General features: G+C 41.5%; 2 protein-coding genes across 5 annotated transcripts in view; one reads left to right on the top strand and one right to left on the bottom strand.

The window, feature by feature from the left end:
• Positions 1 to 8,914, bottom strand: part of ALS2CL (ALS2 C-terminal like) — a 45,926-nt gene extending 37,012 nt beyond the window's left edge. Inside the window, exons 1-2 of one of the 4 annotated variants that reach the window (XM_088177072.1) lie at positions 8,775 to 8,914; positions 4,769 to 5,094 (exon numbers count right to left, since the gene is read on the bottom strand). Coding sequence is in view for 3 of the 4 variants with exons in the window: in XM_088177121.1 (XP_088033247.1) it covers positions 1,302 to 1,406 (105 nt within the window). In the remaining variant the exon portion in view is untranslated. Of the gene's footprint in view, positions 1 to 1,301; positions 2,902 to 4,768; positions 5,095 to 8,774 lie in introns of those variants that run through there. The other 3 variants (XM_088177121.1, XM_088177031.1, XM_088176993.1) reach the window with 3 other exon arrangements.
• Positions 8,915 to 9,551: 637 nt separating this feature from the next.
• Positions 9,552 to 24,734, top strand: TMIE (transmembrane inner ear). Its single transcript, XM_088177317.1, has 4 exons — positions 9,552 to 9,731; positions 12,922 to 13,039; positions 16,140 to 16,289; positions 20,311 to 24,734. The coding sequence occupies exons 1-4, from the start codon at positions 9,645 to 9,647 to the stop codon at positions 20,649 to 20,651; spliced, it is 696 nt and encodes a 231-aa protein (XP_088033443.1). The 5' UTR covers positions 9,552 to 9,644; the 3' UTR covers positions 20,652 to 24,734.
• The last annotated feature ends 1,160 nt before the right edge of the window (positions 24,735 to 25,894 follow it).

Raw genomic sequence — 25,894 nt, 5'->3', positions numbered from 1 at the left:
AAAAAAAAAAACCCAAACCCAATTCTGGAATCAGGAATGTCCAAATTCCCGAGTTTATTTCTTGTTCTTCCCGAATTTCTCTGGGATTTGTAGATTTTTTTTTGGCCTCTAAGATGCACTCAGGGCAGGATTTTTGGGATAATCCCGCCCACATTCCCCAAAATTCCCATTTTTCTGCCCTTTGGGGATGAAGCCATGCCCGGGAGCAGCTGCACATTCCAGGAATTCCAGGCCAAAGGGATTTTCCTTAAATAGCCTCAGCTTTAGGCCAGGCCTAAAGAAACCCGACTTAAAACCAGCCCCAAACGAAATCCAAATTTAAACCCAGCCCCAAACAAACTAAAGCAAAGTTTAAACGGGATTTTAAACCCAGCCCAAAATTAAACACAAATTAAACCCAGCTGCAAATTAAACACAAATGAAAACAAAGCTGAAACCCAGCCCCAAATAAAACCCAAATTAAAACAAAGTTTAAACCCAGCTCCAAATTAAATCCCTGTTTAAACCCAGTCCCAAACTAAACCCAAATCAAACCCAAGTTTAAACCCAGCCCCAAAATAAAACAAAGTTTAAACCCAGACCTAAACTAAACCCAAATCAAACCCAAGTTTAAACCTGGCCCCAAATTAAACCCAAATCAAACCCAAGTTTAAACCGAAATCAAATCCAAGTTTAAACCCAGCCCCAAATTAAAACCTCAGTTTAAACCCAGTCCCAAATTAAAACAAAGTTTAAACCCAGCCTCTCCTGTGCCTTGAACTCTTTATTATTTTTAAAACGCCTCCAAAGCGCCGCTTTTCGCTCCAAGCCCAGCCTTGAATCCCGATTTTTCCTGGAATTCCGGAGCTCCTGCGAGGTTTGTTTTTTTTTTTTTTGGGATCACCTCCCCCCGGTCAGAGACTTGCTAAGCCGAGTTTATCAACCCGGCTTTAATTCTGAATTTCTTGGCACCGCCGCGGCTTTTCCAGCTTTGTTTTATCCGCCCTGGAATTGCAGGGGAGGCTGGAAAATCCCTCCCGGCTGCCGCAGGAACGGGAAAATTCCTGGAAAAAGCCGCGGTGGGAGCAAGAACAAGGTTGGAATTTTGCCTGGAGTGAAATTCCTAAAAAATAAAATTTAAAAAAAAAAAAGAAAGAAAGAAAAAAGGGAATTCCTCAGGGAAAAGCGGAGGTTTTGTGGGAAAATTGGATCGCGGTTCTACGTGGGGAAAACATTCCCAAATTTCCTGTGGAGCAAATCAAGTTGTGATCCCAAAACCAAGCAGGAAATCCTAAATTGCGATGGATTATGGAGCGACCTACCTGGCATGGGGCAGGGCAGGAAAATTCCTGGCTGGAAAAAACTTCGGGAGACGCAGAAATCCGGGAATTCTCGGGGTTCCCAAGGTTGGAATTTTTCCCTCCCATTCTCTCCCTCCCACATTTGGAGGCAGAGCCCCAAACCCCAACCACCCACGGGAGCCGGGATTACAAAATCCCAAATCTTGAGCTTCCCAAATCCCTGCTCCTCCTCTTCCTCCTTTTCATTGTTTTTGGGGGGTTGTGTGCGTTGTTGGTTTTTTTTTTGGTTTTTTTTTTTAATAATCCCGGATTTTGTCATTGCCGGATTTTGTCATTGCCGGATTTTGGGGAAGTTGTGAATTTCGGGAAGTGAAAGGGGAAAGGTCAGGAGGGGTTTTGGGGGCAGTTTCGCAGCTCCCGGCGCTTTTCCAGCCTTACTTTGTTCCTCAAAAAAAAAAAAAAAACTTTTAGGATTTTTTCCTTCTCCTCCTCCTCCTCCTGCCAGGCTTCCTCCCATTTGTTGAAAATTCCAGGAAATCCTTGGAAAAGTTTTTTTTTTTGTTTTTTTTTTGTTTGTTTGTTTTCCCAGCCATTCCCAGGCGTTTGCTGGCAGCGAGGGGCGGTCCGCCCGTGATGCAGCACGAGCTGTTTCGCTTCCTCCTAAAAACCCCAAAAATAACCCCAAAACCAACCCCAAACTTCCCAAATCCTGCCCTCGGGGCGTCCCAGAGTTCTTTGCTGCACCTCAGCCACCTTTAACCATTTCCACTCCTCCTAAAAATCCCGAAATCCAACCCCAAAATTCCCCAAATCCGACCCTCAGGAGATCCCAGACACCTCAGCCCCAGGAAGTCTCTCCTTTTCTCCTAAAAAAAAATCCTAAATCCAACCCCAAAATTCCCAAATCCGTCGCTCGGGAGGTCCCGGAATTCTCTGCTGCACCTCAACTTTTAATTCTTTCCCTTCCTTCGAAAAAAATCCTAAAAACAACCCCAAAAATCCCAAATCCATCGGTCAGGAGATCCCAGACACCTCAGTCCCAGGAATTCTTTCCCCTCTTCCTAAAAAAATCCTAAATCCAACCCCAAAATTCCCAAATCCGTCCCTAAGGAGCTCCCAGAGTTCTCTGCAGCGCCTCAACCTTTAACTCTTTCCCTTCCTTCGAAAAAAAATCCTAAAAACAATCCCGAATTTCCCAAATCCAGGGGTCAGGAGATCCCAAAGTTCTCTGTGCAGCTCAGCCGCTTTTAACTCTTTCCTCTTCTCCTAAAAAAATCTTAAATCCAACCCCAAAATTCCTAAATCCATCTGTCGAGAGACCCCAGCCACCTTTAACCATTTCCCTTCCCCCTAAAAAAAAATCCTAAAGCCGGCCACAAAATTCCTAAATCCTCTGAGGAGATCTCAGACACCTCAGCCCCAGGAATTCTTTCCCCTCCTCCTAAAACAAATCCTAAACCCGACCCCAAAATTCCCAAATCCCTCGGTCCGGAGGTCTCGGAGTTCTCTGTGCAGCTCAGCCGCTTTTAACTCTTTCCTTTCCTCTTCAAAATCCTAAATCCGACCCCAAAATTCCCAAATCCATCGCTCAGGAGATCCCAGATATCTCGGCCTCAGGAATTCTCTCCGTTCTTCCTAAAAAAAACCCTAAAACCAACCCCAAAATTCCCAAATCCTTCTCTCAGAGTTTTTTTTTTGCTGCATCTCAACTTTTAACCATTTCCCCTCCTCTTAAAAAATCCGAAATCCGACCCCCAAATTCCCAAATCTTTTCCTCCTTAAGGATTTTCGTTTGAAATTCCAGCAGCATTTTCCCCTCCCGACATTCCAAGAGTTTCCGAGGCACATCGAGAACACGGAAATGGGATTGGGAAAAAAAAAATTAAAAAAAAATCCCAAATTCTGGCATCACCAGATCCAGAATCCCAGTTAATTCCAACGGGATTTCCAATCCTTTGCTCCAGGACAATCCAAGGTTTTGGAAAAAAAACAGGGAGCTCAGAATTTCCTGGAATTTCCTTGGATCTGCTCTGCTTTAAGGAAACAATTCCGTTAAAAAAATTGGGATTCATTTATTCAGGAGATTCCTAAAATGAAGGAATTTGCTCCAAGCGTGGAATTCTTGCAAGCCCAGAATCCCGGGATTTTTATGTTCCTGGGAAACCAGGATGGAATTCCAGGTTTAATTCCCTAAAATTCAATTGGAAACCAGGATGGAATTCCACATTTAATTGCATAAAATTCTGTTGGAAACCAGAATGGAATTCCATGTTTATTTCCAGGAAATTCAGTTGGAAACCAGGATGGAATTCCAGGTTTAATTCCAGAAAATTCAACTGGAAACAAGGATGGAATTCCAGGTTTAATTCCCTAAAATTCATTTAGAAATCAAGATGGAATTCCATGTTTAATTCCAGAAAATTCAATTGGAAACCAGGCTGGAATTCTGTGTTTAATTCCAGAAAATTCCATTCTCCAGACTCATAATATTTGGGAATATTTATCCCACTGTTCTTTCCCATTCCCAATATTCCATAGGGAGCTCAGGGATTTTGGGAATATTTATCCCATTTTTTCTATCCCATTCCTGATTTTCCATGAGGAATTCAGGGATTTTGGGAATATTTATCCCACTGTTCTATCCCATTCCTGATTTTCCATCAAACACAGGGATTTGGGATTATTTATCTATCCCAGCATTCTATCCCATTCCCAACATTCCATCAGAGTCTCTGGAATTTGGGAATATTTATCCCACTGTTCTGTTCCATTCCTGATTTTCCATGGAGAACTCTGGAATTTGGCAATGTTTATCTCATCATTCTATCCCATTCCTGATTTTCCATCCAACTCAGAGACTTGGGAATAATTATCCCATTGTTCTGTTCCATTCCTAATTTTCCATCCAGCTCTGGGATTTGGGAATACTTATCCCATTTTTTCTATCCCATTCCTGATTTTCCATGGAGAACTCAGGGATTTGGGAATATTTATCCCACTGTTCTTTCCCATTCCCAATTTTCCATCCAGCTCAGGGATTTGGGAATATTTATCCCACTGTTCTTTCCCATTCCCAATTTTCCATCCAGCTCTGGGATTTGGGAATATTTATCTCATCATTCTATCCCATTCCTGATTGATTTTCCATCCAACTCAGGGAATTTGGGAATATTTATCCAACTGTTCTATCCCATTCCTGATTTTCCACCCAGCTCAGGGATTTTTGGAATATCTCTCAGGAACGAGGCACATTCCCACAGAACAGGATTTTCCGGAATTCTCATCTTCCCGCACTCCCCCGTGCCTTTGGATCTTTTCCAAACCCTCCAAAACATCGGCACGGAAATTCCCAAATCCCAAAATTCCCGAGTTGGAACCACCCGATTTCCACGACAGCACAAAACCAAACCCCAAACGATTCCCAAACAATTCCAGAGGAATCTCCCAACAACAAAAAAAAAATAAAATAAAATAAAATTTCCTTTTACCTCGGCATCGGCCGCGCTCCGGATCCACGGGAAAGGGGAGAAGAAAATTCAGGATTCAATTCCAAAAGGGAAGGGAAGGGAAATTCTGGGAATTCTCTTTTCTTCCCAACGTGCACCACAACATTCCTGGTCGGCATGGAAACCTCTGGCAGGCGGCCATGCCTGGAAAATTCCAGCGGTTGGAATCGGAGCCGGGAGAAGATTTAAAGGGAAACGCCACAAAATTCCCCCCTAAAAATTCCCGATTTTTCCTCCTGGAACGATGAAGCTTTTGGATTTTTCCCATCGAGAATTCCCGGCCACAATCCGCAGGGAGAATTTTAAATCTGAAAAGTGAAGGGGAAAAAAATTCCTGCTTTTCCAAGGATTTCCATGAAGCCAAAGGGATTTGCGAAGGATTTACCTGGATTATTTTCCTGGATTTTCCCAGATTTTCCTGGATTATTTTCCTGGATTTTCCCAGATTTCCCTGGATTATTTTCCCGGATTTCCCTGGTACCCAGCCCCTGTTCTCTCCTGTTTGAGATGAACTGGGTTTTCCCGGATTTTCCCAATTTTTTCCAGATTTCCCTGGATTTTCCCAGATTTTCCTGGATTTCCCTGGATTATTTTCCCAGATTTTCCTGGATTTCCCTGGATTATTTTCCCAGATTTTCCTGGATTTCCCTTGGTTTTCCCAGATTTTCCCAAATTTATTTGTATTTTTCTGGATTTTCCCAGATCTTCCAGCATTTTCTGGGATTTTCCCAGTGCCCAGCCTCTGTTCCCTCCTGTTTGAGATGAACTGGGATCTTCCTGGATTTTCCCAGATTTTCCCAAATTTATCCAGTTTTCCCTGGATTTTCCCAGATTTCCCTGGACTATTTCTCCAGATTATTTCCCAGATTATTTCCCAGATTATTTTCCCAGATTTTCCAGCATTTTCTGGGATTTTCCTGGTACCCAACCCCTGTTCCCTCCTGGCTGGGATGAACTGGGATCCTCACAGATTTTCCTGGATTTTCCTGGATTATTTTCCCAAAATTTCCTCGATTTTCCTGGATTATTTTCCCGGATTTTCCTCCATTTTCCCAGGTTTTCCTCAATTTTCCCGGATTTTCCCAGTTCCCAGTTGGGATAAACTGGAAATTTCCGAACATTCATAAAAACAGGGACACGCTCGGGTCTGGGATTTGCTGCTCCATAAAAAAAAAAGCAGAAAAATCTTGGAAGAGATTCCTGGAAATTTGGGACGGGAAGGATGGAGATGATCCCAAAATCCACAGCCCCAAAATCCCAAATTCCCACCGGGAATTGGGGGAAAGGGGAAGCAGCGAATTCCCAAAATTCCCTCTTCCCACAAAAGAGATTCCCATGGAAAATCTGATTGGAAACTCCAAGAAATTCGGGATAAAAATGGATTTAACCCGAATTTAATCTGGGATAATATGGGATTTAATCCGGGAAAATCCGGGATTTAAACCGGGATTTAAACGGGGATAAAACTGGATTTAATCCAGGATTTAATCTGGGATAATATGGGATTTAATCCGGGATAAACCGGGATTTAATTCGGGATTTAATCCCGGTTTGGAGCGTTCCCTTTGTGGCTTCCCTCCGAATTCCAATTAAAAATCTGGGATCAGGAGGATTTTCCCATCATTCCAATAAAATGAAATTCAATTAAAGTAAAAAAAAAAAAAATTAAAAATATGAAATAAAAAAACTTCAAAGCAAAAATTAAAAGTTAATAAATTAAATTCAAAATGAAAATAAGTTATAAAATAAGAAGAAAATAGAGCTAAAATAAGTTATAATAAAATTTAAAATTACATTAAATAATAAAGTAAAATAAACAAAAATTTTAAAATAAAAAATATATTTAAGGTAATTAAGGTAATTAAAATCAAATAAATATTAAATAGTCAAAACAAAAAAACAGAAGTATAAAAACAAATAATAAAAATAGCACAGAATAAAAAATAAATTTAAAATTTTAAAAATAAAAATAATTAAATTAATTTTTGTTTTGCCTCCTTGCTGAAATAAAAAATTAAATCAAATGAATTAAAATAGGATTAAAAGTAAAATAAAATTTAAGAATTAAAATAAAAGTAAAAGTAAAAATAAAAACTAAGTAGAAAGAATATCAAGAAAAAATAAAAATTTCATAAATAAAAATTAAATAAAGAAAACTACAATTGAATAAAATTTCAAAATAAAAAATAAATGTGAAGTTTAAGGTAAAATAAATTCAAATCCAAATTGAGAAAAAATAACAAAGTAAAAACAAAATAAAAATTTAAGAACATAAAAACAATTCAAAAGAAAATTGAAAAAAAACAAAGAAAAAGAAATAACGTTTCAACGTTTCAACAAATAAAAAGAAACTCAAATAAAATTGAAAATAAAACCTCTGGGAATAAAAGGAAGGAGCTGAAATTCCCAAATTATGGATGGAAATTCCCATCCCAGAATTCCAGAAATTTATACTCCCAGCACCTGGAATGCATTCCCAAAAAATTCTCTGAACCTCATCCCAGAATTCCATTCCCAAAACTCTGGGAATAAAAGGAAGGAGCTGGAATTTCCATCCTGGAATTCCCAGAGTTGATATTCCAAGCACCTGGAATGCATTCCCAAAAAATTCTCTGAACCTCATCATAGATTTCCACAGAAATTTCCAAAAGGAAATAATTCCATTCCCAAACCTCTGGGAATAAAAAAATGGAGCTGGAATTCTCAAATCATGGATGAGAATCACCTGGAATTCCCACCCTGGAATTCCCAGAGTTGATATTCCCAGTACCTGGAATGCATTCCCAAAAATTTCTTTAAATTAGATCCCAGAATTCCCACAGAATTTTCCAAAAGGAAAAAATTCCATTCCCAAACCTCTGGGAATAAAAGGAAGGAGCTGAAATTCCCAAATCATACATGGAAATTCCCATCCCAGAATTCCAGGAATTTATACTCCAAGCACCTGGAATGCATTCCCAAAAAATTCTCTGAACCTCATCCCAGAATTCCCACAGAATTTTCCCAAAGGAAAGAATTCCAAAATTCCATTTTGTTGTGGATTTGGGAATCTGAGTTTCCCATGGGTTGGCCCAGCATTCCCAGAATCCTCTGGAATTCAGGATTTATCCTGGATTTTATCCCCTCTCGCTTCTACAGGGAGTGGTTTTAATCCCAAACCAAAAATCCTGGGAATTCTTGGAGATCTCCCAGAATTTTCTCCCGATTTTTTTTTTTTTGAAACCAGCAAATTTGGGAAATCCGGGAAAAGGAAAATAAAGGGGGAGGGGAACAAAGAAAATCTTGGATCCAGGAGCCTCATTCCCAAAAAAAAAAAAAAAAAATTCCGCTGGAAAAGCAGCTCGGGGGAAATGTTTCCTAAAAATTCTGGAATTCCAGAGGAAATTTGGGAAGCGGGAATTCCTTGTCCCGCTGCTGCCACCGCGTGGCTCTTCCCGAATTCCCAAAGATTTTCTCCCGGAAAATCTGCTCCCAGCCTTTTGGAATTCCTCCAAATTCCAAATTCCTGGAATATTCCTTCCCCTTGGGAATGGTTTTATCCTGGAATTCTGTTGGATTCCCAAAAAAAAAGCTGGAATAATCCCGGATTCCAGAATTCTCCCAGGCCAGTATCCCAAAATCCCAGAAATTCAGGAATCAGGGAAGGAGGGGAGGTTTGGTGGGATTTGGGGATGGAATTCCCAGAAAAAGCTGTGAATTCCTGGAATATCCAATGGGATATTCCTGGAATTGAACGGGATGAGCTCTGAAGCCAAAGAATTCGGGAATTCCACAATTCCATGAAAATCCAAGTGGAGCAACACATCCCTAAAATCCACATGGGATCAAAATTCTGGAATTCCAAATATCCCCTTCCAGCCTGGCTTGAATCCCCCCCCTCATTTTTTTTTTTCTTTGAGGAAAAAAAAAAAAATTCCCTCCCTAAGCCGAAAATTTGGGAAAAAAACCTGGATAGGCAAAGCCAGGCTTGGAAAAACAGGAATTGCACCTTGGAAAAGCAGGAATTCCTTCTTGGAAAAGCTGGAATTCCTTCTCCTCTGGAAAAGCAGGAATTATTTCTTGGAAAAAGCAGGAATTTGTCTTTGGAAAAAATTGGAATTCTTTCCCCTCTGGAAAAGCAGGAAATCCTCCTTGAAAAACCAGGAATTCCTTCTTGGAAAAGCTGGAATTGCTCCTTGGAAAAGCTCCTTGGAAAACTGGAATTATTTCTTAGAAAAGCAGGATTTTTTTTCCCTTTGGAAAAGCAGGAATTCCTCTTTGGAAAAGCAGGAATTCGTCCTTGGAAAAGTTGGAATTCCTTTCCCTCCTGGAAAAAGCAGGAATTATTTCTTGGAAAAGCAGGAATTATTTCTTGGAAAAGCAGGAATTCTTCCCCATTGGAAAAAGCAGGAAATCCTTCTCGGAAAAGCGGGAATTCCTCCTTGGAAAAGTTGGAATTATTTCTTGGAAAAGCAGGAATTCGTCCTTGGAAAAGTTGGAATTCTTCCCTCTGGAAAAGCAGGAATTGTTTCTTAGAAAAGCAGGAATTATTTCTTGGAAAAGCGGGAATTATTTCTTGGAAAAGCGGGAATTATTTCTTGGAAAAGCGGGAATTATTTCCCTCTGGAAAAGCAGGAAGCGCTCCCGCTGCTCCCGATCCCCCCTCCCGGGGCTCCGTCATCGACACCGCCTCATTAATTTAATTAATTAATTAACGACTCCCCGCCGCCGCCGCTCCCGCTTGGAAAGCGCCTCTGGAAAAGCCAGGCCGGGACTTTTCCCGGAGATCCCAAAAAAAAATAAAAAATAAAAAAAAAAATCCCAAAACTCTGCAGGGAAAAAAAAAAAAAAAAAAAAAATCGGGAAGAGAAGAGAAAAGATGGCGTGGGATCCACCCTGGAATTCTTTGGGATTTTCCTGCCTCGTCCTGGCTCGCTCCAGACTTTCCCTGGCGCAGCTGATCGAGGTAAGGAAAATCCCGCTGGAAAAAATTCCCAAAAAAAAAAAAAAAAAAAAAAAATCCCGCTGGAAAAATGGGAATGAGGCGGGAATGAACGATTTCCCTGCATAACAACCGGCCGGGAATTTAAGGTGGATCCAAAGAGTTCCAGGGTTTGGGGTTTTTTGGGGGAATTTTTGATGTTTGTTAAAGGGTTGGGATTGGGAATTTCGAGTTGGAAATTTTCTCAGTTTTCCAATAATTTGAGGAGCAAGGGGGAAAAAAATTTAAAAAAAGTGGGAATGATCCTGAAAAATCCTATTCCTCTTGATGGATGTTCCCAAGGGAAATATTTGGGATGTGTTTTCCTTCTCCTGTTTTCCCTCATTCCCTGTAATCCTGGAAAAAAAAAAAAAAACCAAAAAACTTGGAATTCCCAGGGAATTCCCAGGAAATTTCTCCTTTTCCCTGAGGATGACTCTGCATTCCCACTCCTATGGAAAAACCGGGAATAATCCAGGAGGGAAAAAGCAACTCCTGATTCCTGCCAGCAATTCCAGAGAAAATTCCTGCCTGGAAAAAAAAATTTAAAAAAAAAAATCCCAGCTCCCAAAAAACTTTCACTTTTCCACCTCTGGATCCTTTTCCCTGCTGGAGTTGCTGCTCCAGTTTGGAATTTTTGGAGCAGGATTTTGCTTCGATTTCTGGGATTTGAAAATTCCAGGAATTTCCCAGGATTTCCAGCCTCTCGTCCCTTTCCCTTTTCCTTATTTTTTTCCCCCAGGATTTCAAACCTCTCATTCCTGCCTTTTTTTTTCTGATTTTTTTTCCAAGGATTTCCCTTTTCATATTTTTTCCAGGATTTCTGACTTCTCATCCCTGACCTTTTCCAGGATTTCCAGCCTCTCATCCCTTTTCCTGATTTTTTCCAAGGTTTCTCTTTCCATATTTTTCTTCCAGGATTTCCAGCCTCTCATTCCTGACCTTTCCCAGATTTTTTTTCCCAGGATTTCAAACCTCTCACCCCTGCACTTATCCTGGTTTTTTTTTTTCCTTAGGATTTCTCCTTCCATATTTTTTTCCAGGATTTCGTCTCTTATCTCTGCCTTTTTCCTGATTTTTTTTTCCAGGATTTCCAGCCTCTCATCCCTCCCTTCCCATTTTTTCCCAGGATTTCACACTTCTCATCCTTCCCTTTGTCCCGATTTTTTCCCCTAGAATTTCAAACCTCTCATCCCTGCTCTTATCCTGATTTTTTTTCCAGGATTTCCAGCCTCTCATCCCTCCCTTCCCATTTTTTCCCAGGATTTTTGGCCTCTCATCCTTCCATTTGTCCTGATTTTTTTTCCCAGAATTTCCCTTTCCATATTTTTTTTCCCCGGGATTTCCACCCTCTCATTCCCAACCGAATCCTTGATTTCCCCCCATCCCACCCTACCTGAGCATTCCAGAAATCCCCAGCGAAGGATCCAGGAATCCTTTCCAAGCCCAGGAAGAATTCCAGGTTTTCCAAACTGTCCAACCATTCCCAAGGGCAGAAATGAAGCAGAACTTTCCCTGACAATGCAGAATTCCCAAATTATCCTTCCCTGAATCCCAGGGACGATCCAGCCAGCCAGAACATTTTCCATTTGTTTTATTCCCAAAAAACACAAAACATCCAAGCCCCAAAAATTGGGATAAACCAGGGAGAATTTCAGGATCTGCTTTGTTTATCCCTTTTTTTTTTTCCTGGAAAAGCAAAAGCTCTGTGAGGAGTTTATTCCAGGAAATAATTGGATAATGGAATTATCCTGAATAATTCGATTCCAGCTCAGCCAGGCTGGAGCAAACAGAGGAGGAAAAAAAAAAAAAAGAAGGAGAGGAAAATAATTCCAGCAGCTGGAAAAATTCCAAAAAAACCCTCCCAAGGATGAGGACAAATAAAGGGAAAAAAAACATGGGAATATTTGGGATAGAGGCAAAAATCCCTTTAAATCTTGGATTTGATTAAGGAAAAGCTCAGCTCGCTCCCAGGCCTTTGGAAAATTTGGGAAGAGAATCAGAAAAATCCCGGGATGGGTTTGAAATCCCTAAATCCCTGCTTGATCCCAAAAATCCCCTTCCCTGCTCCTGATCCCAGAAATCAGCAAAAAATCCGGGATAGTGAGGGCAGGGATTGGCCTGGGAATTGGATCCTGAATCTGAGCCAATCCCAGGAGAATAAATTGGGAATAATCCTGGATAAAACTCCTGGAGGAATCACCTTGAGGAATTCCACTTCCCAAAAAAAAAAAATTCCAACTTTAGGTCCCGGTTTTATTCCAGCTGTTTTCCAGCTGTAGCTCCAAGGATCTTCCCTAAAAATCCCGTGGAATATTTCATAGGATTTCCAGCCTTTAGGTTTAGGCTGAGTTTATCTTTCCATCAAACAAATCCCATAATTTTTTATCCCAGAATTCCACTCTGCTTCCTCCTGGATCAGCAGTTTTCTTGAGGATGTGTTTCCATTAAAATTCATTGGGAAAACGAAGAGAGGAATTTTTCCAGGAATTTTCTCATTCAGGTTCTCATTGACTGCGATTCCAATCCTTAAAATCCATTGGAAAAGCGGAGAAGGAAATTCCCTGATCCTTAAAATCTTTTGGAACATTCGAGGAAGGAATTCTCCCATCCTGAAAAATCCTTTGGAAAATTCGAGGAAGGAATTCTCCCAGCCTTAAAATCCTTTGGGAAATTGGAGGAAGGAATTCTCCCAGCCTTAAAATCCTTTGGAAAATTGGAGAAGGGAATTCTCCCTTCCTGAAAATCCTTTGGAAAATTGGAGAAGGGAATTCTCCCAGCCTTAAAATCCTTTGGAAAATTGGAGAAGGGAATTCTCCCTTCCTGAAAATCCTTTGGAAAATTCGAGGAAGGAGTTCTCCCATCCTTAAAATCTTTTGGAACATTCGAGGAAGGAATTCTCCCAGCCTTAAAATCCTTTGGGAAAGCAGAGAAAGGAATTCCAGAACGAGCCAAGAAAAGGCTGGAAAAAGACTTTCCAGCATCACTCCTGCTCCCATTCCTCAAAAATCCCTCCAACATTCCCAAAGTATCAAGGACTCCCCCACCACTCCACCATTTCCCTTGCTCTCATCACATCCCGGAGTAATTTTTGGGGGGAATTTTGCCATCCTAACCCATCTTTTCCTGGTGGTTTTCCCTCCTTTTTTTTTTTTTTTTTTTTTCCCCCCCCAAGGCCACGACGGCGCCTCCCAAGAAGAAGCCGGATCCGGTGACGTCGGAGACCGTGGTGATCTGGGGGCTGCGCCTCTGGCAGGTGGTCGGGATCTTCGCCCTCTTCGTCCTCTCCATCAGTGAGTCCCGGAATTCCATCCCCCCCACCCACCCCGTTCCCAGCGGGATTCGCTCCCGGAAAATTCCCCAGGAAGGCACCAAAAAAAAAAAATTTAAAAAAAAAATCCCAGGAATGCGGAAGGAGGGATTGCCCCGGTGGGAATCGCCAGGGATTCGTCTTGGGATCATCCCAGGGATGGGAATCGGCTCCAGCTCTGCATTCCCACCAAAATCCGGGCTGGAGCCGTGGGCCTGGGAATCATGGAATGCCTTGGGGTTGGGAATCTTGGAATGTTTGGGGATGGGAACCTCGGAATGTTTGGGGTTGGAAATCGTGGAATGCCTTGGAGATTGGATTCATGGAATGCTTGGTGTTGGGAATCATGGAATGTTTGGGCTGGGAATCATGGAATACTTGGGGTTGGGATTGGTGGAATGTTTGGGATTGGGAATCATGGAATGCTTGGGATTGGGAATCGTGGAATGTTTGGGGTTGGGATTCGTGGAATGTTTGGGGTTGGGATTCGTGGAATGTTTGGGGTTGGGATTCGTGGAATGTTTGGGGTTGGGATTCGTGGGATGCCTTGGGGTTGGGAATCTTGGAATGTTTGGGATTGGGAATCATGGAATGCTTTGGGGTTGGGAATCGTGGAAAGCTTGGGATTGGGAATTGTGGAATGATTTGGGTTGGGAATCATGGAATGCCTTGGGGTCAGGATTCGTGGAATTCCTTAGGGTTGGGAATCATGGAATGTTTGGGATTGGGAATCGTGGAATGCTTGGGATTAGGATTCATGGAATGCCTTGGGATTGGGAATCATGGAATGCTTGGGGTTGAGAATTCCAAATATTCCAGTGGTAGAACCCCCAAAATTCCCAAATTTCCCACGGGACACCCCTTTGAAAGGGTTGGTTTGGGAATGGATGTCCAAGACATTTCTTTCCCATTTTTCATGGGAAGAGGAATCTTCCAGAAGGAAGTTTTGAGATTTTACCACTGGAATGTTTGGAATTCCAAGATTTTCCCTTTGGTTTTAGCAGGGATTTCAGATCCCCAGGATTTTTTTTTTGGTCCCAGTCACTGGGATGGATCCAGATGGAAATTCCAGTTGGGAGTGGCCAGTGACCCGGGCCAAAAAAAAAAAAAAAAAGGGATTTAAAATCCCTGCTAAAACCAAGTGGAAAATCTTGGAATTCCAAATATTCCAGTGGTGGAACCCAAAAAAATTCCCAAATTTCCCTCTGGACACCCCTTGGAATGCCTTGGGTTGGGATGGACCTTCAAGGCCATTTCATTCCCATGAGAAAGGAAATCTTCCAGAAGGAATTTTTGGGGTTCTACCACTGGAATGTTTGGAATTCCAAGATTTTTCCCATTGGTTTTAGGAGTGATTTTAAATCCCTAGGGGTTTTTTTGCTCCACTGGGAGTCACTGGGATGGATCTGGGTATGGCCATTCCCAATTGGAATTTCCATCAATTCATTCCATAATTGGGGGAAAAAAAATAAAATTAAACATTAAAGTATAAAATTTTGACATAAAAACAAATAAATCCAATCAAATCCATAAATCCTATCCAAGCGTGGCTTCCTGCTCCCAGCACATTCCACAAGGTGGCACCATCTCATAAAAAAAAAAAAAAAAAAAAAAAAAGGTGGAAAATCCAAATCCCAAATTTTCTTCTCCACCCTTATTTACTGGAAAACAACCGAAATCCCAAAAGAATGGGATTTTTAGGAATGCAAAACCAGGAAAAATGTGGGTTCATCCCTGTAATCCGGGGGGGGGTTTTCCATCTCTCCTGAAGCACCTGGACCCAAATTCCTCGGGATTCCTCTGGAAACAATTCCCTGACAGATCCATCCATGGCTTTTTCCTAAATTTCCGCTCTGGGATTGGATCCTCACCCCCCTCCAGCCTGGCCTTGGACATTTCCAGGGATGCACCAGCAGCCACAGCTGCTCTGGGAATTCCCAGGGAATCCTTGCTTCCCATTCCCAGGAACTTGCCCAAAATTCCAAATTTCCCATTCCCAGGAACTCACCAAGAATTCCACACTTCCCATTCCCAGTAATCCCCCAGAATTCCGTGTTTCCCATTCTCAGTAATCCCCTGGAATTCTCCATCTCCCATTCCCAGTAACTCACCCACAATTCCATGTTTCCCATTCCCAGTAATCCCCTGGAATCCCGTGTTTCCCATTCCCAGTAACCCCCAGAATTCCCGGTTTCCCATTCCCAATAATTCCTGGTGTCCCATTCCCAGTAACCCCAGTAATTCCCGGTTTCCATTCCCAGTAATTAATCCCTGGGTTCCATTCCCAGTAATTAATTAATCCCCGGTTTCCATTCCCAGAAATCCCAGTAATTCCCGGTTCCCATTCTCAGTAATTAATTAATTCCCGGTTCCCATTCCCAGTAATTAATTAATCCCCGGTTTCCCATTCCCAGTAATTAATTAATTCCCGGTTCCCATTCCCAGTATTTAATTCCCGGTTCCCATTCCCAGTAATTAATTAATTCCAGGTTCCCATTCCCAGTAATTAATTAATCCCCGGTTCCCGTTCCCAGTAATTAATTAATTCCCGGTTCCCATTCCCAGTCATTAATTAATTCCCGGTTCCCATTCCCAGTAATTAATTAATTAATCCCCGGTTTTCCATTCCCAGTCATTAATTAGTTCCCGTTCCCAGTAATTAATTAATTAATTCCCGGTTCCCATTCCCAGTAATTAATTAATTAATCCCCGGTTCCCATTCCCAGTAATTAATTAATTCCCGGTTCCCATTCCCAGTAATTAATTAATTAATCCCCGGTTCCCGTTCCCAGTAATTAATTAATTAATCCCCGGTTCCCGTTCCCAGTAATTAATTAATTAATTCCCGGTTTCCTATTCCCAGTAATTAATTAATTAATTCCCGGTTCCCATTCCCAGTATTTAATTAATTCCCGGTTCCCATTCCCAGTAATTAATCCCCGGTTTCCCATTCCCAGTAATTAATTAATTCCCGGTTCCCATTCCCAGTAATTAATCCCCGGTTTCCCATTCCCAGTAATTAATTAATTAATCCCCGGTTCCCGTTCCCAGTCATTAATTAATTAATTAATCCCGGTTCCCAGTTATCACGCTCTGCTGTATCTTCAAGTGCCGCATCCCGCGCACCCGCAAGGAGATCGAGGCTCGCTACGCCCAGCGCCAGGCGGCCAAAAACTACGCGGACAAACTGGACGGGGTGCCGGCCCTGGAGGAGCTCACCGACATTCCCGGAGGTGATTCCCACTTTTTGGGGGGATTCTGGAGGTGCAAAGTCCCTCCATGAGGTCACTGACATTCCCGGAGGTGATTCCCACTTTTTTGGCTGATTGGAGCAGCTCAAAGTCCCTCCATGAACTCACTGACATTCCAGAGGTAATTCCCACTTTTTTGGGGGGGGGATTCTGGAAGTGCAAAGTCCCTCAGTGACCTCACCAACATTCCCAGAGGTGATTCCCACTTCTTTGGGGGATTGGGGCAGCTCAAAATCCCTCTATGAGCTCACTGACATTCCCAGAGGTAATTCCCACTTTTTTGGGGGGATTCTGGCAGAGGAAAGTCCCTCCATGAGCTCACTGATATTCCTGGAGCTAATTCCCATTTTTTTATTGGGACTGGGGGAGTGCAAAGTCCCTCAACCACCTCACCAACCTTCCCGGAGCTAATTCCCACTTTTTTTTTTATTCTGGCAGCTCAAAGTCTCTCCATGAGCTCACTGACATTCCCAGAGGTGATTCCCACTTTTTGGATGATTCTGGGGCACAAAGTCCCTCCATGAGCTCACCGACATTCCAGAAGAAATTCCCACTTTTTTGGGGGGGAAATTCTGGCAGCTCAAAGTTCCTCCCATGGTGCCACCACTAATATCAACCCTCCCAGTGAAAACTCAGGATATTGGGATAAAATCCTTTGGATAAGAGGGAATTTTTCTGTTGGTTGGGGTGAGAATCATTCCTTCATTCCCAAATTCAAGTTGGAAAAGCTCCTCAAATTCACCAAATCCTATTTTTTACCAAATCCCACCCAAAAAAAAAAAAAAAAAGCTAGGAAATTCCACATCTCATTTTTTTTTTTTAACCCTTCCAGGGATGGAAAATCCAACACTTCCCAATCCTAAATCGCTCTTCCCATTTGGAATTCTTGTCCCAAACATTCAATTTCTGGGAAAACTGGAGGCCAGATCCCATTTTCCCATCAATTTGCTTCCTGTCAAGGAGTCCAAACGAGAATTCCATGCTGAAAATTCCCAACTGGAATTAATTTCAGGGCCTGCCCTTGGGTTGGGGAATACCAGGAACAAAATGGTTGGAATTCCACATTCCCAGGGGTTTTTTTTTGTTTTTTTTTTTCCTGCTGGAATGTTTCTTCTCCGCTGCTCTCACTCTCCTTTCCTGATTCCATAGGCTCTCCCGAAAATCTCCTCACTCTCTCTGGCCAGTCCAGACCTCTCCACTCCCTGCCTGTGCTGAAGGAAGAGGATGAGATGATTCTCCAAGGAATTTAGGGAATTTTCATTCCTGACTTCCTGTGGCTTCTCTTTTCCAAGGGAATATCCATGGACCCTTGGAATTTCTGCTTCTCCGTTCCTGGATTTTTATTTTTTTTTCCCTGTTTCCTCAACATCTTTTGATGGCTTTTTATTTTTCCCCTCTTTCCTGTGTCTCTCTGGGAGCTGTAATTCCATATAAATGACCTTTCCATAATTCCATAAAAATGACCTTTCCATAATTCCATAAAAATGGCCTCTCCATAATTCCATAAAAATGGTGATTCCGTAATTCCATAAAAACGGCGATTCCGTAATCCGTGGGGAAAGAGGCAGATCCCACCATCGTAGGGATTCAGGAATCCCTTGGAGAAATTCAATCCTACACCAGCAAAAAGCAGAATTACGAGCTGAACAACGGGAATTTGCACAAATCCCGGGATTTCAGGGGTGTCTGACCTGAAATTGGGAATTCCCAGCCCTCCCTCTGGAGCTGAACTCAATTCCATGAATAAATCCTTGTCCTTCCACTGAATCCTTGTCCTTCCATCCTTAATATCCGAGGACTTGAAATTCCAAGGTCATCCAAAGGTCCTGAGGATCCAATCCCATCCCTCGGAGCAATCCCACCTGGAAAACGCTTCCCAAAGCTTTGATTTGCTTCCCAAAAAACCCAAATTCTGACTCCTAGGGATCAGTAATCCAGGGAATTTGAAGGGTTGTGGCTGTGGATAACAGAATTCCAAATCCATTCCTAAGAATATCCAAAAAAGATAGAAAGGGAATTTGGTTTCATCCCAGAATAAATTTGGATCTCCTGGAAAAAAACTTTTATATCCCACAGATATCCATGAGCTCCATCCAAAGGCAGGATATTGGATCCATTGGAATAATTCCATTGGGAATTCCTACAGTGGGAATTCAGGAATAAATTCCCACATTTTATCCATAAGAAATCCATTGATTTGGAGGCATTTATTTGGATATTCCATGAGGAATAACCAAACTTTTTTTTTTCCAGTTAAATGGTGGAAATTAATGTGCAAAATTCCAGATATTTGGTGGTGGCTCAGGAAAAGCTGTTCTCTCCTCTTGGATTTGGCAAATCCCAAAAATCTTCCCGAATTTCCCAAAAGGAATCAATATTGGGATGGGAATCATCTCTTTCCCAAACATGTTCTCCATATTTATGGATAGGAATGTGTCAGCACGGATTTTCCAGCCTTTATCCATAGGGAAAAGAAAGATTCCATGTTTTCATGGGAGGGGAAATACTGGAGTGGAAAAGTTAAATTTGGCCTGAAAAATTCCTGGGAGTCTCCAGTTTTGGGAATTCCAAAGGATTCGCTCAGCTGAGGGAACCTAGAACTGGCAAAAACTCAGTGGGACCAAATTCCCATTTTTTTTTCCTCTGGAAATGCATTCAGATCTCAAAAATGATTTAGGAATTCCAATGGGAATTGTGGAAACCTCTGGGATCCAATTTTTGTCTGTATTCCTGGAAAATTTTGTTTGACCAAATTCCCACATTTTCCCTCTGGAGATCCATCCTGATCCCAAAAAAACCTTCCCTGTGGGATTTAGGAATTCCAATGGGAGTTGTAGAAAAATTTGGGATCCATCTCCACGCTGGAATTTTTCTGTGGACAACTGGAAAACTTTGTGGGATCAAATTCCCGAGTTTTCCCTCCAGATTCCAAAAAATCTTCCCAATGTGGTTTAGGAATTCCAATGGGAATTATGGAAAACTTTGGGATCCATCTCTTTGCTGGAATTTTTGTCTGTACTCCTGGAAAACTTTGTGGGACAAAATTCCCAGGTTTTCCCTCTGGAAATGAATCCAGATCCCAAAAAATCTTTTCCACTGCAAGGCTGCTCCAGCTGATTTTTTTTTTTTTTCGGGAATTCTTCTGGTTCCAACCACATTTTTTCCAGGGGTGAGTTGGGATTTTTAAATTTTTCCCTCACTCTTTCTTTTTTATGGAATGTCAGGAATTCCCTTGGGATTGTAAGGAATGCTCAGTGTTGTTTTATTCCCGTTTTCCTGGAGAAATAAACGGCCATTCCCAAAGAAAAAAAAGGGTGGAAATTTATTTTCATGGCTGCACCAAAGGGAAATGTGAAAAATCCAAGGATTTCCCACCATCCCAGGGTGCTCCAAGCTTTCCTTGGACACTTCCAGTTGGGAAAATGAAGGGGAAAAGTTGGGAAAATGAGGGGGGAAAGTTGGGAAAATTAGAGGAGAAATTGGGAAAATGAGGGGGAAAATTTGGGAAAATGAGGGGGAAAAGTTGGGAAAATGAGGAAAGTTGGGAAAATGAGGGGGGAAAATTTGGGGAAATTAGGAAAGGTTGGAAAAATGGGAAAAAGAGGAAAAGTTTGGTGCTGTGAAATTCCTTCTTAATCATGGAATAATAAGGGAATTTAAGGATCATCCCATTCCATGGGCAGGGGGAAATTCCACCATCCCAGGGTGTTCCAGCCTGGTCTTGGACACTGGGAATCCACAATTTCTTTGGGAATTTGGGGTTTTCCCACCTTTAAAATAAAGATTATCCCAAATTCCTCTCCAAAAAAAAAAAAAAAAAAAAAAAAAAAACAAACTTATTGGGAGCAATCAGCCAGATGGGAAAATCCCCAGTAGGAATAATTTTCCCTTTATCCCAGATTTCCAGCAGGGAGCTGGAATTTGGACAATTCCTGGTTGTTTAATCCACATCAATTCCTTTCCTGATTTTTTTTTTTTTTTTTTTTCCTATCCTTGGAAACAGCTCAGGTGACGGAAGAAAAAAAAGAGGAAGAAATTTCCACAGTATCCGGAAAAGTGGACAAGGCTCAGGGAAAAAAGGACGGATCCAAAGGCTCCAAAAAAAAGGAGGGAGAGAAGGAGCAGAAGGAAGAATCCAAGAAGGAAGGGAAAGATGGAGGCAAAAAAAAAGATGGGGAAAAAGGAGGGAAAGAGGAAAAGGGGGAAAAGGAAAAAGGGGAAAAGGGGAAGGACACAAACGACAAGAAACAAGGGAAAAAGGGGGAAAAAGAAAACGAGGCTGGAAAATCCAAAACCAATGGAAAAACCGGCGGGAATTCCAAAACTCCGGCAAAGAAGAAGTGACTTCCTGGAAGGAAAATGCTGGAATTTTTTGGGGGGGGAATGTTCTGGAAAATGGTTGTGGGAGGAGCACTTGGAGCAGGATGTGCTTTTTCCTGATATTCCTTTGGGATGCTGCTGGATGCAAGGATTTATTCCCATTTGGAGTTGGAGCTGCTGGGATTCGGCTCTGCAAAGGAAAACTGGGAATTCGGTGGGAATTTGGCTGGAATTTGGTTGGAATTTGGTGGGAATTTGGTTGGAATTTGGTTGGATTATAAGGAAAAATATCCAGCAGGAATGGGATAAAACGGAACCAGAAGCTGGAATGGGAATGAGGACTTTGGATAAACGTGGGAATGTTCAGGATCCAAACTAAAGGAGAATGGGATTCATCCCAAATTTCTTCTTCTGGACAAGTTGGATAAAGATTTCCCAGCACTCAGCACCTCCTCATGGGGAATTTTAGGGAATATGAAAATTCCCAGAAAATCCCAAAGCATGGAATTCTCCAAGGCCTGGCTCCCGTGGATTCCAAGAGATTTTTTGGACATTTGGGAATTTTTCCTTCCTTCTCCGGTGCCTCTTTCCCTGGATTGCTGCAGGAAACTCCAGGAATTCCATCTTTTTCCAGGAGATTTATCCCGATTTTTATTTTTTATTTTTTTTTTCCTGAGGAAAGCCAATTCTGAGACCAGGAATTCTGTTCAGCTTCCATGTGGCTGCTCCTGGGAATTCCTGCCGAGTGGTTTTATCAGGAGTGGCGTTTCCCAGCTGTTTTGGGAATATTCCAACAATTTCTGCCTTAAAATTTCCAGCTGGAGGGGATTTAACTCCGGATTTTTTTAGGGGATAACATGGAAAATTAAAACTAGGGATATCCTGGAATTGTCTGCTCCATAGGGAGAATTCCATGCAATTCTTTATCCCCAGGAATGGGATTTATTTTATTTTTAATTGATTTTATTCTGAAAATTTTTCCTGCGTGTTTTTCCAACCCGGGTTTATCATTGTCAAGAGATTTCCCATTTTTCCCAGTTTTCCTTGTCTCGATTTTCCTTTCCTTTCTCTCCCACCCGACTCATCCTGGTGGGAGATGAGCCTGGAAAAATGAAGGGAATTTTCTGTTTGAATGAGGTCGCTCAGATCCAAAAAATCCCAAAATTCCAGAGCTCCTGAAAAGGTGGAAAATTTAAGGAGAGAGGTTGGGAATGACGTCCAGAACCATGGAAGGTTTGGGAAGAAAACGATCAGTGCTCCAGGGAAATCTGGAATTTCAGGGTTGGGAATTCTGCCCCTGGACACAGAGCAGCCCTAAATTCTCCATCCTTGGAATGGCACCAATGGAAAAATGGGAATATGGATACAAAGATTGGATTTCTTTGGAATCGCAATCCCAATCCCAATTTTCAAGGCCCTGTTTAATGAGGAATCACAAAAAAAAAAAAAAATAAAATAAAAATTTAAAAAATTTTTAAAAAATTCTATTGGATTCAGGCTTTGCTCCCTGGGATCTGCCAGATCCATGGGAATTTTGGGATGGGATGTTTATGCCTTAAAAATTCCGGGATGAGATCCAGCTGGGATTGGGGCAGGAGAACTTGGATTCCTTGTCCTGCAGTTGGAATCACTCTGGAAATTTGGGATGAGGCTCCGTTTGGAGAAGGAAGAGGAGTGGATTTATTCCTGATCCAAAGGTTTCCAAGAGGAAAATCCACTCCTTTTCCATGGAATTCCTTCTCTCTCATCCAACTTCCATCCCTATCCCGTTAAAAATAATCAAAACCTCAAATAAAATATTCATTGGGATTGGGGAATCCTTTAAAATCCACCTCAATCCCTTTTTTCCAAGCAAACATTCCAAATCCTGGGGATCAGGTCCAAAAAAATTTGTGGGAATGTCTTATTGAGTTCAAAAAAAAAGGATTTTCTGTTTTAAAAAACCCTGAATTTATCCTTTGGGAATAATTGGAATTATCAGGGTGGGGGTGGAATGCAGGAAATCCATCCCTGGGATCAGGGAATCCATTCCTGAAGTTTCCAGGGATCATCCTGCCCATAAAACTCATCCCAATTCCTGAAGTGGAAACAGAGGGAAGGAATTCCCAGCCCTGATCCCATGTTTTCCCTGTTCCAGTGGGATCTGGAAGTCAGGAAGGGGAAAAAAAAAAAAAAAGGTGGAAAATTCCAGCCCGCGGCAATTCCAGCATTTTGGGAGTCACTTTTCCACCAGCAGATGGAGAGATTGCCTTGGAAAACCCACAGCCACGATTTTGGGGGAAAAACTGGATTTATTGTCCTGGATTTGGGGTGGGAATGGAATTCCAGAGGCCAAAAATTGCATTGAATTCCCAGAAATCAAGGGGGAAAAAGAACAGGATCGCTCATTTCCTTGGATACAGGCGATGCTGGTCCTGGAGGAGGAAAAAAATCAGCCGGGAATAAATTCTGGGATCTCCACCTATGCCAGAAATTCCCACTAGAGGGGATCTTGTCTGGGATGTCAGACCCAGTTTTAAGAAATTTGGGCTTAATTGGGGTGGGAAATTAAGCCTGGATTTGGGAAATCTTCCAATTAAAGTTGCTCCCGGTGTGGGACATTCCCAGAACATTCCCGGGACATTCCCGGGACATTCCCGGGACATTCCCGGGACATTCCTGTCCCCTGTTAAACCAACCCTTGGAAAAGTCCCCTCGGGAATACCGGGAGCCACCTGAGCCCTGCTGGATTGATCCCAGGGAAGCAAATCCATGAAAAGCCCTCCCAGCAAGGTCCTGCTGTATCCTGGAGCTGTTGCACCCGGAATTTCCAAAGGGAAAAATTCGGGGAATTCTGAGTTTGTGGCTTTTCCAAGATAATCCCAAGGAAAAAAATTATTTGATATGGATGAACAGGAAAAAAAATTCCACAGGGTTTTGTGGAAGTGTCACCTCAGCTGGATTCTGGAACGTGGATGTCTCCAGAGAAATCCACATTATCCATCTCCACACAATCCATGTGGAGAAATGAATATTTTGGGAATATTTTGCATTTTTTGCTGTTTGAGGAATCTCCCTCCATTCAGGAATTCTTCCCTTAATCCCATCAAAGATCCTGGAGAAAAGGAATTTTTGGGATTTGGGATGCGCTCCCAGGGAACAGGGACAGCAGGAGAGGGAACGACAGGAGATTCCAGCAGGAATTTCCTCATGGAAAAAGTGGCCAAGGATTGGATGTGCCCATCCCTGGAGGGATTTATCATCCACGTGGCACTGGGGGACACAATTTAAAATTTGGGATTGATGATTTTAGGGGATTGACATCAATCCATGATTCCATTAAAAAAAAATAATAAATAAATAAATTAAAAAAAAAAAAAAAGTTCACCAGACTTTTCCATGAGGATGGATCCCATGGATTTGGGGGGGGGACAGGGAGTGCTCAGGAAAAAAAAAAAAAAAAGCAGGAATGACACAAGAATCCCAAATCCCAAGGGGGGATTTTTCCAAGTTTTTCTTTCTGCCAGCTGGGTGTGAATTTTCTTGGGGGATTTCTCCAAATCCCGATTTATTTATTTCTTTATTATTTATATCAGCAGCTCTAACCGGGAGGATATTTGGGATTTCAGGGAATTCTGGGATCAGCTGTGAGGACATTTGGGATTTTAGGGAATTCTGGGATCAGCAGCTCTATCAAACCCCCAATTTTTCCTTTTTCCTTTTTCTTTTTCCTTTTTCATTTTCCTTTTTCAGCCGGGGCTGAACTCAGCTTTTGGTTTTGCCTTTCCAAAAAAAAAAAAAAAAAAGAGCCTCCCACAGAGGCTGAGTTCAGCTTTTTATTTTTGGGAATTTTTTTTTTCCCTCCCCTTTGCCTGGAAGGATCCTCACCTCAATTTTTGGGTGGTCGAATATATTTTGAGCACTTTGGGGTTTGTTATTTTAATTTTTTTTTATTATTTTTTTTTTTTTGGTTTTGTCTTTCATAAGAACCCGAATGTCTGTCTGGAATTTAATTGTGGGGTCTGCATGGAATATTCCTCCTGGAATAACACAGAGGAGGAGGTGGAGTGAAGCTGGTTAACCAAAAAAATAAATAAAATAAAATAAAATAAAATAAAGAAAAGAAAAGCAGCCAGGGGCGTTTATTGGGATTGCAGATTTGTGGGATTTTTCTGTGGGAAAATCCCGGGAGGGGATCGGGCATTTGGGAAAGGAGGAATTCAATTATTCAGATTGGGGGGGAAAAAAAAATTAAAATTCCAAGTCTGGAATTTTCCAAACTGGGAGGATTTGGGATGTGAGGTGGAGTCCCCAGGAGATGGAGGGGCAGCGTTTTCATCCAGTCATTAATGACTTTCTTCTTTATTAGGGAATAATTAATGAATTATTGTAATTTTTATTTATTGCCTCTTCTTTATTTCCTCACGGAAACTCTTGGATCAGTGCTAAAATCTGCGGGCTCGGGAAAAAAAAAAGGGAAAAAATGAAATAATTTTTAATGATATAATTTTAAATATATTTAATACATTATTTATAATAAACATATTATTATATTATTGATTGTCTCTGATTTATTTCCTCGTACAAACTCTTGGCAAGCCGATAAATGCTAAAAGAAAAAAAAAACTTGTTCTGCTTCGTTTAACACGACAAGAATCCAGCCATTAACGAATCTCTTCTTTATTAGGGAATAATTAATTAGTTATAATTATTATTTTTTTAATTTAATTATCTCTGATTTATGTCATGGAAACTCCGGGATAAATGCTAAAAGAAACGTTCGAAAAAACTTGTTCTGCTTCTCTTAGCACCACAATAATCCAGTCATTAATTAATCTCTTATTAGAGCCTAATTTATTATTAATTATAATAATAATAGTTGAGATTTTTATTTAATTCTCTCTATTTGCTCATGGACGCTCTTGGCAAGCTGATCAATGCTCAAAGAAATTGAGACTCAGCTGATGGTGGAGCTGATAAGAGACGATCGTGAATTGATAAGAGTTAATTTAGAATTGATAAGAGTTAATTTAGAATTGATAAGAGCTGATTGGTTTGGAACTGATAAGAGGTAATTTGGAACTGATAAGAGCTGATTGTGAGATTGATAAGAGACGATTGTGAATTGATTAGGGGCGATTCGGAATTGATAAGAGCTGATTGATTGAGAATTGATTGAGAATTGATTAGAGGCGATTCGGGATTGATAAGAGCTGATTGATTGAGAATTGATTGTGAATTGATTAGAGGTGATTTGGAATTGATAAGATTTGATTGTGAGGCTAATA

The sequence above is a fragment of the Sturnus vulgaris genome, chromosome 1 (assembly GCF_052056855.1).
Source record: "Sturnus vulgaris isolate bStuVul1 chromosome 1, bStuVul1.hap1, whole genome shotgun sequence".
Lineage (NCBI taxonomy): Eukaryota > Metazoa > Chordata > Aves > Passeriformes > Sturnidae > Sturnus > Sturnus vulgaris.
The sequence above is the reverse complement of the archived record's forward strand: the minus strand, read 5'-3'. Positions and strand labels throughout refer to the sequence as shown.

Bases quoted from the DNA above. Each gene is read 5' to 3' on its own strand.
- TMIE (XM_088177317.1), top strand. From the start codon at position 9,645: ATGGCGTGGGATCCACCCTGGAATTCTTTGGGATTTTCCTGCCTCGTC. The intron at 9,732-12,921 runs GTAAGGAAAATC...TCCCCCCCCAAG, and splicing joins CCCTGGCGCAGCTGATCGAG to GCCACGACGGCGCCTCCCAA. The intron at 16,290-20,310 runs GTGATTCCCACT...CCTTGGAAACAG, and splicing joins GCTCACCGACATTCCCGGAG to CTCAGGTGACGGAAGAAAAA.